Source organism: Colobus angolensis, unplaced genomic scaffold (assembly GCF_000951035.1).
Source record: "Colobus angolensis palliatus isolate OR3802 unplaced genomic scaffold, Cang.pa_1.0 Scaffold22, whole genome shotgun sequence".
In the NCBI taxonomy this organism is placed as follows: Eukaryota; Metazoa; Chordata; class Mammalia; order Primates; family Cercopithecidae; genus Colobus; species Colobus angolensis.
Genome location: NW_012115377.1, coordinates 1,507,789 through 1,521,741, shown reverse-complemented (window position 1 = coordinate 1,521,741; position 13,953 = coordinate 1,507,789). Strand labels below are relative to the sequence as shown.

Below are 13,953 nucleotides of genomic sequence, written 5' to 3'. Positions count from 1 at the left end.
AGGTCTCGGGGGCGGGGCCGCCGGAGTGTCAGAGGCAGTGACAGGGGATTAGGGCGGCGGGGCTGCAGGAAGCTGGGAGTCAGTAGAGCGACCCTGGGGGGAAAAAAGGGATGATCAGTACTGAGACGAGTGGCGAGGGAGAGGTCTGGGGACCGGGCTGGTCCTTAAGTGGCCGGGATGATTTGGGGGAATCTAGGTGACCATGGATGAGAGCTGAGCTTGGAGGAAGACGCACGGCTGTGGGGTGGGGTGGTGGAGAGTTGTTTTGAGGCATCCATGGGAAGAGGGGTTCTGGACTTGGGATCTGGAGCACGTGGGAGGCTGATGGGAGACGAGGAAGAGTCTGGAAGGCCAAGGAGGCCGGGGTGGGTAGCGTCTTCAGTGACCTGGGATGTCCTGGCGAATTGAGAGGGAGGGGCTGAGGAAGGTGTGTGAGGAGAGTGGAGGTGAAGGACTTTGACAGATGGACTGTGACACGGGAGGGGCCTGAGAGGAGACCGGCGAGATTGATGCATCTGAGCAGATTGGGAGAAAGGCCTTGTCTGCGAGGCTTCTCTGCCAGGTCACTGTGCCAAGTGGATTATGGAGGTGAGAGGGGAGGGGAAAGGAGATAGGTGCCGGGCAGGCTTCCGGATCGTCTAGGGAGGCCTTGGAGAGAAGGACCTGAGCAGGGCTGAGCCAGCTGGGAAGGCAGGTGGAGGGCCGGGAAAGAAGTGGCGCTGGAGAGGATGCGAGGCTGAGGGCTGCTGGGTTGAGAAAAGGGAAGCTGGAAGAGCTGGGGCTGCTGCAGGGAGCTGGTTGGCCAGGGGGTGGTGGGGACTGATGGAGAGTGACTGAGGAAGGAGGTCAGCAGGCAGCCAGGCAGGGGTCTGTAAGCAATAATGGAAAGGATTGTGAAGGGGTGGGGGCTGGGAGGGGGTAGAAGGAAAGGCAGAGCCGGGCGCGGTGGCTCAAGCCTGTAATCCCAGCACTTTGGGAGGCCGAGACAGGTGGATCACGAGGTCAGGAGTTCGAGACCATCCTGGCTAACACGGTGAAACCCCGTCTCTACTAAAAAATACAAAAAAATTAGCCGGGCGAGGTGGCTGGCGCCTGTAGTCCCAGCTACTCGTGAGACTGAGGCAGGAGAATGGCGTAAACCCGGGAGGCGGAGCTTGCAATGAGCTGAGATCCGGCCACTGCACTCCAGCCTGGGCGACAGAGCGAGACTCCGTCTCAAAAAAAAAAAAAAAAAGAAGGAGAGGCAGGGAGGTGGCAGGAAGTGGGGGTCAGGGAATCACGGGTTGGTGGGGTGGTGATGGAGGTAGGAGCATAGCGAGGACTTCAGGGTTCCAGGGGAGAGCAGGAGAGCAAAGGCTGAGTGAGAGAGGGAGAGGGGTCAGGGAGAGAAGTGGACAAATGGGGGGAGCCTTTCATTGATTCAACCAGTAGTGGGTGGGGTTAGGACTGGGCGTGACAGGAAGTATGCAGGGCATCAGGGTGATGGCTGGGTCAGCCCAGAGCCCGGCAGAGAGGGGAAGGTAAGAGGGGAGACTCGGGAAGGGAAGGGGTGCGGAGGTCCCCTCTGGAGCGAGACTGGATATCCATGGTGTGTGGGGCGTGTGGGCGCCAAGTCCTGTTTTAGGCTGCAGTGGTGGACAGGAGAAGGCCTCTGCTGTCCCAGGGCTCACCTTCTAGAGGTTGCTGATGGACAAATAAACCAACAGACCTCAGATGAGAGCTCAGGCGGTGTCCAGGGCCTTGAAGGAGGGTGAGCAGACGTCATCAGGTGGTTTGGGAAGGCCTCTCCCAGGACACAGTGAGACTCAGCCATGGGGAAATCAGCCCCCTCCGTCTCTTCCCGTGGCAGCTCTAGCCCTTTCCAGATCGCCTGTCCTCCTTCCTCGCCCCAGAGAACATTCTGGGCAGAAGGCGCAGACAGTGCAGGGGCTTGCAGCGGGGAGCAGCTGGGGTATGGGAAGAACCGCGGGGAGCCCAGGGGAGACAGGCCAGGGGAGGGCAGCGGGCCAGGCCGGGAAGGACTCTCTGGCCGAGGGAGACTTTAGGATTTTGCACGGGGAGGGCGCCGTGCAGTGGAGTGATGCTGACGTTCCCTGGCTGAGGTTCCAGAAGGGTCTGTGTGGCTGCCCAGGGGGGGCAGGGTCCACGACCGGTTGGGGCGAGGTGCCCTGGGAAATGCCATTTTGCTGGAAAGACCTAGATATCGGATGGGGCCGGGATGGGTCTTCATGAGTCATCTCCTCTTCCACCCAAGATGCTCAGCTGTGGGAGGACTAGATAGGCAGGGGTGGGCACAAAGCTCAGCCTCGAGACGAGGAGGGAGGGCTGCCCGGGTATCTGAGCAGAGCCAGAGGAGTATAGGGCTTGAACTGAGAGCCTGGCCTCCCAGGAAGTTTTAATAGACTTACGGCACGGAAAGTGACACAGTCCCTGAATTCACGGGAGGGGCCTGAGAGGAGACAGGCGAGACAGGCGCGCCCGAGCAGGTTGGCAGAAAGAGCTTCTCTGCCAGGCCGCTGTGCCAAGTGGATTACAGAACCCTCCTTGGTGTAGGGCTCAACAGGGCGGAACCGCGAGTCCATGAGCTCTTCGTACTTGCACAGCCCCGGGCCTGGCATGGACTGGCCAGGGCGAGGCTGGTTCTACTGTCCGCTGACCCCAGGGTCCTGCCACAAGGGTGGTGTGGCATGGGGCACATTGCCCGGACTTCCTGACCCTCTTGGGTTTGGGAACAGGGGATGGTGAGGCCTCCCTGGCAGCTCGTTAGGAGGAGTCAACCAACCGAGCCGACCAGCTCCCAGCAGGGAGCCCGGCACACAGTAGGTGCTCAGCAAACGAAGCTGTGACCTGAAGGTAGAGACTCTCACGGGAGGGAGTAGGGGAGGACGTGGCATCCCTTGAGTCTCAATTCCTGAGGATGTGGGCTAGGTGCTGTGGCTCGTGCCTGTAGTCCCAGCAGTTTGGGATGCCATGGTGGGAGGATCATTTGAGGCCAAGAGTTCGAGACCAGCCTGAGCTACACAGCGAGACCCTGTCTCGATAGAAAAATTAGCCATGCGTGATGATGCTTGCCTCCAAGTCCCAGCTACTCGGGAGGCTGACGCAGGAGGATTCCTTGAGCCTGGGAACTCAGAGTTGCAGTGAGCCATGATTGTGCCACTGTACTCCAGCATGGGGGACAGAGCAAGACCCTGTCTCAAAAAGAAAAAAAAAAAAGCACTGAGGATATCAAGGTGCCTTCGCATCGGGAGGGGTGCTGCCACCCATTTTACAAATGAGGATGCTGAGGCCCAGTGGGGGCAGGACTTGCCCGATGGTGCAGAAGTGAGCGGAACCAGCATCTCCTTTCTCCAGGGGCTCTTCCGCTTGCAGAAGAACCATCTGGTGGCTGCGGGTGGCCCCTGGGAACTAGGCGTCCTGGCCCACATAGGCAGGGACATGTCTGACTGGTGGTGCTGCTGGCAGGAGTTGGGGAGCAGCAGAAGCTCCCCTGTGTGACTGCACGTCAGGTTTGCCGGCCACCTCAGGAGGATACACTCGCTCTCCCTTGGTCTGTCCCCAGGGAAAAGGCCCCCAAACAGAAGTCCAGCCAGCCGGCCCCGAGGCTGCCCCGCCAGGGACCCACCAATGAGGCACAGATGGCGGCCGCTGCCGCCCTGGCCCGGCTGGAGCAGAAGCAGTCCCGAGCCTGGGGCCCCACGTCGCAGGACAGCATCCGAAACCAGGGTGAGGTGTGGCCCTCCTCGGGCCCAGGTCAGGGCTGTTTGAGGTTCCCAGCCCTAGTGCCTGGCCCTGGACGCAGAAGTCACATGAGCAGCCGTGGGGGTGTGAGGGTCGCCCTTGGGAGCGACTCACCAAGGGCAGGTGCTGGGGGAAGGGCAGCTTCCTGGGGAGGGGGTGGGAGCAGAGACTTGGAGCAGAAACAGGAACAGCCCAGGCAGTGGGGTGCTGGCTCAGGCTGAGGGGTGGGTGCAGAGCGAGTCCTGTAGGGGACCCCCAGCCTGACCTCTAGCAGCAGCAGGCTGGGGTGTTGTGCGTGGCTCATGGGCCCACCCCAGCAATGAGGGGGCTCGCCAGGACAGAAGCGTGCTCACCATCCTGTCTCTGCTTCTCCTTTTTGGGCTGCCTTCCAGTGAGAAAGGAACTTCAAGCCGAAGCCACCATCAGCGGGAGCCCCGAGGCCCCAGGGACCAACGTGGTAAGAACAGCCACTGGTGGCACTGTCCCACGCGGAGGGGTGGGGACAGCTTGACTTCATCGTGGGGGAGATGTGGCCTGGACCTTGGGACTCCAGGGTGGTTAGGAAACCTTGCCCCGCAAGGTGGAGGCGGGTTGTGGTGGAACATAGTGTTGTCCGGACCTTCGGGGCTCGGCAGCTGAGGATGCTGGCTCGGCCTGGAGAAGTGGGCCTCAGGTACGTAAGCCCATCGCTCCCTCCCCTTAACCCCTTAAGGTGGATGCAGTTACAGTTCTCACTTTTCAGAAAGAGAACCGGGGTTGAGAGAGGTCAAACCAGCTATCCTCTCTCCTACATCCCAGAACCAGCAAAGACAGGACTGGCTAGTCTGTGGCTTCAGAGCCTGTCCCCTAGCGCTGCCTGCTCCTGCCTGCCTTGGAAGTCAGGGGGCTCCGTGGAGACGGGTGGAATCAGGGAGGCCTTCCTGTAGGAGGTGGGCCTTGCGAGCTCTGCTGAAAGGAGTTCTAAGCAGCTTGATCCTCGAAGATTCAGTGAATTTTAGCACGCAGGGACCTTAGAGATGGCCTAGAAATGGAGGCCCAAAAGTCAGGCCTTGTCCAGGGCACTGTGCCCATGGACTCCCACACAGAGCTCCTTCCTCACCAGCTTGGGGACAGGACCAGCAGGAGCCCAGCTGCCGTCTGCTGAGTGCTTCCTGCGTGTCAGAAGCTGCTCCGTGCTTTCCGTTCCTTACCTTGTTTAGTTCTGAGTAGGCCCCACGGGGCCATTTGACATACCAGGGAACAGACTCAGGGATCCAGTCACTTGGCCAGGGCGTCTCCCATGGCCACCAAGTGGAAGGGACAGCATGGGGGCTAGAGATGTCTGGTTCTACCGGCCACACTCAGGACTGTGGTGCTGCGAGGCTCGGGGTGGCTTCTGTCCACAGTCCAGACTCGGACACTTTCACCGCCCCAGGTGTCTGAGCCCAGAGAGGAAGGCTCTGCCCGCCTGGCCGTGCCTGCTGTGTACTTCACCTGTCCACTCACTGGGGCCACCCTGAGGAAGGACCAGCGGGACGCCTGCATCAAGGAAGCCATTCTTTCGGTGAGTGGTGCCCCGTGTGCTCCGGCCCCAACCTGTAGCTCCCTGTGCCTGAGCCACCCCGCATCGGAAGCCCAGGTGGTACAGGTCCCTCCCAGAGGCCCCAGAGCCCACTGCTAGTAGTGAAGCCCCTCTTCTGATACCCCGAATCCAGGCACACCATTGTGTATGCATCTGTATCTCCTCTCTCCCAGCTAGGTTTGTCTTTGTTTTTGAGATGGAGTCTCACTCTGTCACCCAGGCGGGAGTGCAGTGGTGCATTCTCGGCTCACTACAACCTCTGCCTCCTGGATTCAAACAATTCTCGTGCCTCAGCCTCCCAAGTAGCTGGGATTACAGGTGCCTGCCACCACGCCCAGCTAATTTTTGTATTTTTAGTAGAGACGGGGTTTTACCATGTTGACCAGGCTGGTCTCGAACTTTTGCCTCAAGTGACCCACCCGCCTCAGCCTCCCAAAGTGCTGGGATTACAGGCGTGAACCACCGTGCCTGGCCTGGTTTTGTTTTTCATAAAAGGTTATGTATTATTTGCTTCAGTACAGAAAGAACTTCCTACAAAATTAGCCAGGCGTGGTGGCACATGCCTGCAATCCCAGCTACTCGGGAGGCTGAGGCAAGAGAATTGCTTGAATCCGGGAGGCGGAGGTTGTGGTGAGCTGAGATCGTGCCATTGCACTCCAGCCTGGGCAACAAGAGCGAAACTCGGTCTCAAAAAACAAAAAACAAACAAACAAAAGAACAAAAATAACTTTCACAGCGTTTTTTTTTCCCCTAATACAGCAAGTGCTCACTTAACACCATCAATAGATTCTCAGAAACTTTGGCTTCAGCCTGGGCAACATGGCAAAACCCTGTCTCTACCAAAAACAAAAACAGAAACAAATTAGCTGGGCATGGTGCCGTGCACCTGTAGTCCCTGCTACTCAGAAGGCCAAGGTAGAAGGATTGCTTGAGTCTGGAAGGTGGAGGCTGCAGTGAGCCGTGATCAGGCCACTGCACACCAGCCTGGGTGATAAGTGAGACCCTTTCTGAAAAAGTAATAACAGAATTGGTGGCTCACGCCTGTAATCCCAGCACTTTGGGAGGCCGAGGCAGGTGGATCACCTGAGGTCAGAAGTTCAAGACCAGCCTGGTCAACATAGTGAAACCCCATATCTACTAAACATACAAAAATTAGCCAGGCGTAGTGACAGGCGCCTTTATCCCAGCTACTCGGGAGGCTGCGGCAGGATAATCGCTTGAACCCCAGAGGCAGAGGTTGCCGTGAGCCGAGATCATGCCATTGAGCTCCAGCCTGGGCACTGGGCGACAAGAGCAAAACTTCGTCTAAAAAAAAAAATAGTAACAGTTCCATAGAGACTTTCCAGACTCACACCTACTCCAGCAGTGTGTGCGAAAGCACCCATGTCCCCATCCTCTCACCGTATTGTAAATCACCAAACTTTGATCTTTACCCCTATTGACAAGTGAAAATAGCATCCCAGGATAGATTTAATTTGCACTTTCCTTATTTTGGGTTGGGTTGGCCATGTTTCATATGAAAATGCATCCTTTGTACATTATTAGAGAGTTTGTCTTTTTCTTAGTGATTTGTAGGCACTCTTTATATATTAGGCAATTTAGGCTTTTGCCTATGATACGAGTTGCACATATTTCCCTCTAGTTGCTCATATGCTGGCTCTGCTTATGGTCACTTTGCTGCATAGGATTTTTTGATCTCTGTATAATTAAATGTGTCAGTCTTATTTCATGGCTTTTGGGTTTGGGGCCATTCTTAGAAATGCTTTACCCACTTCCATGCTGAGAGAATTCTTCTGTGGCCTCTCCAGTGTTATTTATTTATTTTTTTTTGAGACAGAGTCTTGCTATGTCACTAGGCTGGAGTACAGTGGTGCAATCTCGGCTCACTGCAACCTCCGCTTCCCGGGTTCAAGCGATTCTCCTGCCTCAGCCTCCCAAGTAGCTGGGACTACAGGCGCCCGCCACCATGCCCGGCTGACTTTTGTATTTTTAGTAGAGACAGAGTTTCACCATGTTGGCCAGAATGGTCTCGATCTCCTGACCTCGTGATCCACCCGCCTCGGCCTCCCAAAGTGCTGGGATTCCAGGTGTGAGGCACCGCGCCCGGCCTCCAGTGCTTTTCTTCTGGCTTCTCAGTGACTGCTTGCTTGTTGTTTCCATGGTTGAAGCTTTGATCCAGCTGGAGCGTGTTATTATGTAACATGGCAGGGTGGAGCTGATGTTATTTTTTTCTAGATCTTGGCTCAGTTCTCGTCTCAGCCCCACCTGTGGAGAGCACCTGTCTTTTGCTCACAGCTGTGAAATCCCACCTTTCTCACAAAGTACATTCCTGTATGGATTTGGATGCCTTCCTGGCCACTGTTCCTTCACCCCTTGTCTGCGCACATACCCAGATCCTGACCTAAGCCTGGTGGCCAGTCGCCCAAAATGCCTGAGGGCCGCTTTTGGAGCTGACGCCCTTCCCTTGGCAGGTGTGCTGTCCTGGGCACTCTGATCCCCAGGAAGCTGTTGTCCTGGGGACGGCAGGGGTGTCTCGCAGCCCTGCCTCTCTGCAGCCGCGTGCTCTTCCCCGCTCCCCACATCACCTCGGCAACTAAACCGGCAGACTGGGCTGGGTCCCAGTTTTCTGTTGGCATGAGCCCCGGCTCAGTGTGTGGGTCATGGGTCCGTGTGACGCAGGGGACTGCTGAGGGACCCTGTTGTGCAGTGGAGGGTGGGGGGTGGTGGGTGGAGCTCTGGGCTGCCTGGGCAGGTGGCCCGAATCCTGACACATGGCCCCGGGCGGCCCTGCTGTTCACCTGCCCTCATCTGGGCAGCCCAGGGAGCTGCGGGTGGCAGCCCTGCTTGCCAGGCCATGGGTGGCTCTCTGGGTGTGGCCGTGTGCGGTAGCTGTGCCGAGCGTGAATGGATTTGTGCCTCAGTCTTGTTTGGGTCTTAGGGTACCTGTTTCTCAGCCTCTGCGTGCTGGGACGCTGTACATCGCAGTCAGCAGGGCTGGCTCTGGGAAACCCCAGGAATTCCAGCTGTGACTTCTCCCCTCCCCTAGTAACATATGCGGGACCTTGGGGTGGGGCAGGGGCTGGGGGTATCCGTCTTCCAGCCATTGAGTTTCAGACATTGAGGGTTGCAGACTCATTCGTGTCCTCTCTGCCACCTGCCATCCCTGTGACCCTGGGCCTCTCGGTCTCTTTCTTCACATGAGACCCGGGAGTCGTTCCGGAACGTCCATCATGGGGCTGTGAGATCAGGAGGGATGCGGTGTCCATGGTGGCGGGAGGTTCTGTAAGGGGCAGTGGCCTTGGTGGATCTCAGCACTGAGGTCGAGTTCTAAAGCCAGAGTGTGAGGCAAAGTTCTGTCACGTCACACCGGCCCCCAAGCCCCATGGATCTAGTCTGGAGAAGGTGGAAGGGCAGACTTGAGTTCTGCTGCGTCTTGGCTGTGCCGCCTCTGCCCTGGGGGGTGGGCAGGGCCGGGGTCTTTCAGGGTCTCTCTTTTCCTTTCTGTGATGAGCACACAGCTAGGGCTGCTCCACGCCGCTGCTCTGCCTTCCTCTTCCTGTCCCTGTTACCTGGGCAGCGGAGGGCCGTGTGGCCCGGATTCTCAGTGAGCAGCTTTCCCTGTTTCCCTCCTCCCAGCACTTCTCCACCGACCCAGTGGCTGCCTCCATCATGAAGATCCACACGTTCAACAAAGACCGGGACCGGGTGAAGCTGGGCGTGGACACCATTGCCAAGTGAGTGCGTGGCCCCTTTGCCCTGCCTGGCCCCTCCGGCTCACCCCAGCGCCCTTCCCACTGGGGCTGTCACCCTCTCTGGTCCCCTCATGACCTGCCGAGGTGGGCTAGGAAGGGAGAACAGGCCGAGAGTGAGGCAGCTCCACCCAGAGGCCTCGGGCAAAGGACTGGGCCTCTTTGGGTCTGTACCCATGAAGGTGTTTACGGAATCAGGGGTTCCCCACCCTGGCTTCCTTGGGGACCACTCGGGGAGCATGTGGAGGAGGCAGGGTCCCACCCCACTCCCCGAGTCTCAGGATTGGGGGCAGGCCTGGAAGTCCACGCTGCCCGCCAGCCCCGAGGGAGCACCCCACAGGAGCCCCTGCTGGCGCTGTGGCCCCTCGGCTCTGGCTCTCCACTCTTCTGGCCCTGTGGCTCCCCCACCGCTGTGGTTAACTGGTGCCCTTCCAGGACTGGTGGGACAGTGAGGGGTTCCATGGGGCTGCTGCTGGCACCAGGGGTGGGCTCCGTGGGGTGTGCGAGGTATGCCTTCCACCCGGAGATGGTCTCCTGCCCTGGGGTCACTGGGCCGCTTCTTCCCTCTGACTAGAGGCCAAGTGTGGCTGAGCCACTGACCTGGGGCAGCCTGGGCTGTGCCCCACTCACCCTGTCCACCTACCCCAGGTACCTGGACAACATCCACCTGCACCCCGAGGAGGAGAAGTACCGGAAGATCAAGCTGCAGAACAAGGTGTTCCAGGTGGGCATGCTTCCTGGCCCCTGGGCCCAGGCTGGGAGTGGGACAGCCGGCCTGCAGGAGCCGGTGGTGGCCCACACCAGGCAGTCCCTGGAGGAGCTAGCCAGAGTTGAGCCCCAAGCAGTGAAGCGTTCGGCCAGTAGAAGGTAGCAGGACAAGATAGAGAGCAAGATTTTAATGCACCAGTCACCCCAAATCAACAAATTCTGCTTCTCCTCACCCACATCCTTTTTCTCTTCTTCAGTTGGGCTTATTTGGGAACATGTCAGCACTGGGGAGGTTTCTCATGCAAACCAGATTCTTCTGGGGGAAACGGCAGGGTCTGGCCGCCCTGGCCCGTGTTAGCCTCGCTTCAGGCCCCAGCAGTATCTGGCTCCTTAGCCTCACTCTGCGTGCCTGGTTGTGACTTTTTCCTCTGTGCGGAGCTGGTGGAAACTCCATAGCCCCCACCTTAGAAAAGCAGGTTTGCACCTAGGACTGAGGCACCCCCAGGGCTGGGCCCCATACAGGGGTCAACAGCTGCTCCCAATAGCGGGAGCTGGGCCCCTGGACCAGGTGGGGTGTGGCTGGGCCATGGAGGAAGCCAGGGGTCCCCAGTGACCCCCATCTCCACCCCCAGGAGCGCATTAACTGCCTGGAAGGGACCCACGAGTTTTTTGAGGCCATTGGGTTCCAGAAGGTGCTGCTTCCCATCCAGGATCAAGGTAAGCGGACAGGGCTTGGCTGAGTGGGGAATGGGGACAAGGGGCCTTGGGGCAGGAGGGCCTGGCTTGGGGGTCTCTCCGCCGCACAGTGACACCCATGTCCTGCCGTGCTGTAGAGGACCCCGAGGAGTTCTACGTGCTGAGCGAGACCACCTTGGCCCAGCCCCAGAGTCTGGAGAGGCACAAGGAACAGCTGCTGGCTGCGGAGCCCGTGCGCGCCAAGCTGGACCGGCAGCGCCGCGTCTTCCAGCCCTCGCCCCTGGCCTCGCAGTTCGAACTGCCCGGGGACTTCTTCAACCTCACGGCAGAGGAGATCAAGCGGGAGCAGAGGCTCAGGTGGGCCTGGTGTCCGCGGAGCGGAGTGGGGCGGGGTGGGAGAACCCGGGCCAGCCCTCCTGACGTGGCCCTCATGTGCAGGTCCGACGCAGTGGAGCGGCTGAGCGTGCTGCGGACCAAGGCCATGCGGGAGAAGGAGGAGCAGCGGGGGTTGCGCAAGTACACCTACACACTGCTGCGCGTGCGCCTCCCCGACGGCTGCCTCCTGCAGGGTGGGCACTTGCGACTCCCAGGGAGGGTGGCTCGGGTTGGTGGGGGCCCTGGGCCCCACCTGCTCTGACCTCCCCACTCCCCAGGGACCTTCTACGCCCGGGAACGGCTGGGGGCAGTGTACGGGTTCGTTCGGGAGGCCCTGCAGAGCGACTGGCTGCCTTTTGAGCTGCTGGCCTCGGGAGGGCAGAAGCTGTCGGAGGACGAGAACCTGGCCTTGAATGAGTGTGGGCTGGTGAGTGTTGGCCCACAGGGTCACTGCTGACCCGGTGCCTCTGCAGGTTCTCCGGGGACTGGCACAGCCCCTCAGGAGGGGGAGCCTCCTTGTTCTCAGAGCAGGGGGAGCCTCCTTGTTCTCAGAGCAGGGGGCCTGGGCAGGTCCCTGGGTTTGAATCTCACTTTCCCACTTACTGGCAACAGGGCCTTGAGCGAGTTCATAACTACTCCACACCTCAGTTTCCCCTGTCAAATGGGAGCAGTGACACGTGTTAGCTAGTGCACTAAGTTTAGGCTTAGGTTCTGGGAGTCCCGGAGGGAGAGGGCAGGAGGCCAGGGTGTGAGCCAAGCCTCCACCAGCTGAGATGGCTTCCAGGCCAGGGTATCCCCGAGCCCAGCTTGCCCGCTGAGTTTCCCGCGGCGGGAAGGGCCGACTATGCTCGGCTCTGTCCTTCCACTGCACGGCCACATGGAGACAGAATGACAGCCTGCCCCCACTGCAGGTGCCCTCTGCCCTCCTGACCTTCTCGTGGGACATGGCTGTGCTGGAGGACATCAAGGCCGCGGGGGTCGAGCCGGACGCCATCCTGAAACCCGAGCTCCTGTCAGCCATCGAGAAGCTCTCTTGAAATAAAAGCAGGGTTGGCCTCAGCCCTGTGGGTCTGTCTCATGCTCTCCCTGTTTCTCTCCCCGCCACCCCAGGGCCTCCAAGCCACCTCTGGAAATACCTGGCTCTGCCCCATGGGCATGGGAGGGGCGCCAGCTAGCTGTGGAGCTGTGGAACTGGGCCCCGTGGCAGAGCCCCCAACTCCTGGGGGCTGTGGAGATGCGCCCAAGCCCCCAAAGGAGAGGCCTGGGGACGCCACCAAATATAAGCCCTCCCTAGCTGCTGGTAACTGTGTCATGAAGCTGCCAGGCAGACACACGTGGCATCTCCCTGGGCAGGAGAGCAGGCCTGCAGCACGGGTCCCGTTCCCGTGTGCTGTGGGTGGCAGCAGCTGCGCCTGGCGCTAGGGCTGCTCTGTGGATGTGGGTGACGACGGCAGGGGGGGACACTGGCCTTCCCGCACACAGACCTGCAGTTAGTAAATCATAAGCCCAAATAAACAGGGTGTTTGAATATAGTTTTTTGGTGCTCCATTGAAACCGTGGGACACAGGGCAGGCTCACCTGCTACAGAGCAGACGGCACAGGGGCTGGGCATGGCTCCCTGTTAAGGCGGCACCAGGTGGATACCTGCTCTCGGGCCAATGCCTGGCCACAAGTGCCCGATGAGCCACTTGCCTGGGGAGGAAATCCCATGTGCTAGGGGAGGCTGTGCTGTGCCCACAAAGACCCAGTCCCCGCGGGCCTCCCCCAGCTTGGGAGGTGAGTGCTGTCACAGGCCTGGCTTCTCTGCGGCCAGAGGGACAGGGCGTCCTGAGACGGCCACATCCTCTTCCTGGAACCTATAGATGCGCAACTTCACCTGGCAAGAGGGGCTTGGATTATATGATGAAAGGTCTTGACCTGAGATGATTCTGGGTGCTCCAGGACCCAGTGTCCTCACAAGAGGTGGCAGGAGGGTGAGGCAGAGGTCAGAGAAAGACTGGAAGAGGCGGCGCTGTGGCTGTGAAGGTGGAGGAAGGGGCCCCGAGCTGAAGGATGCAGTGCCTCTGAGCACTGGGAAAAAGTCTCAGGAGGGCTTGGTCCTGCCCACAGCTTGATGCCAGCCTGGTGAGGCACGCGTGCACTCTGACCCCCAGGCTGTGAGATGGTGACTGTTGCTTTAAACCAGCAAGTTTGCGGTGTGGCAGTCCCAGGAGACACAGGGACTCCGCCCTGCAGTGTGGAAGCATGTGTGCCCTGGGCCCACTGCTGACTTGGGGATGCAGGTCTGCACCTGGGGGAGGTGCCCGGGGCCTATGCTCATGCCCCTGACCTTGCATTGGTCCCTCCCTCGCCCTTGGTACTGCCCTAGCTGGTGTGGGCACCTGGCCTGTTGAGAACGAAGGCCATCACTCCAGTCTCGCGTCCCTGCAGGCCCCAGGACCTGACTCCCGGGTTGTCAGGAACCCCCGACTCTGGGGTGTCGGGAGCCCCTCTAAAGCTCATCGAAGGTGTGGCACAGGGGCAGCCTCTGCTTCGTGCACAGCCGAATCCTGCTTCCTAGCAGGAAGGCCTGGCCGGGGCTGGGTGGATGGAGGTAGCTGACACCTTTCCCACATGGGGTTCTCTGAAGGGAAGCTTCGATTTCAGGTGGGGTGTGGCCAGGAGCAGGGCTGGCGAGCATGACTCTCCTCATGGCTGCGTATGCTCTGAGCTGCTCAGCACCAGAGTCCTCCCTCGGGGACAGTGGGGATAAAGCCCACTCAATGTGGGGCAGGGAGGAGGTCACCTCCTAGCTCCAGCACTCACAAAAGATGCACCCGACCTGGGGGTGGGCGCTCACGAAGTCTGACTCCAAGCCAAACTCAGCGCCCAGCAGCTCTGGTTTGAGGGAGGAGACCCCAGCAGGTCCCCGGGAACACCCCCTCCTAACCCCCCAACCCAGGGCAGGAGGGATGGCTGGATAGAAGCACATGCGGAAAAACCTGCACCTTGACCCAGATCAGCCTGGTATGAGGATGACTTAGTGTCTAACAGATGGGACAGTGCTGTTGCAGGGCACAAGGCTGGCCCCAGACACGACGCACTCTGAGAGAAACACGATGTTCTCAGAAAAGACAGAGCAGC

The 13,953-nt window shown here is 59.5% G+C and overlaps 1 protein-coding gene across 1 annotated transcript; it reads left to right on the top strand.

Annotated features, from left to right (window-relative positions):
- Nucleotides 1-3,561: 3,561 nt before the first annotated feature.
- UBXN6 (UBX domain protein 6) lies at nt 3,562-12,362 on the top strand. The gene is made up of 10 exons (XM_011943465.1): nt 3,562-3,726; nt 4,134-4,198; nt 5,156-5,284; nt 8,939-9,036; nt 9,700-9,775; nt 10,392-10,476; nt 10,593-10,812; nt 10,894-11,024; nt 11,109-11,257; nt 11,742-12,362. The coding sequence occupies exons 1-10, from the start codon at nt 3,639-3,641 to the stop codon at nt 11,865-11,867; spliced, it is 1,167 nt and encodes a 388-aa protein (XP_011798855.1). The 5' UTR covers nt 3,562-3,638; the 3' UTR covers nt 11,868-12,362.
- Nucleotides 12,363-13,953: the final 1,591 nt, after the last annotated feature.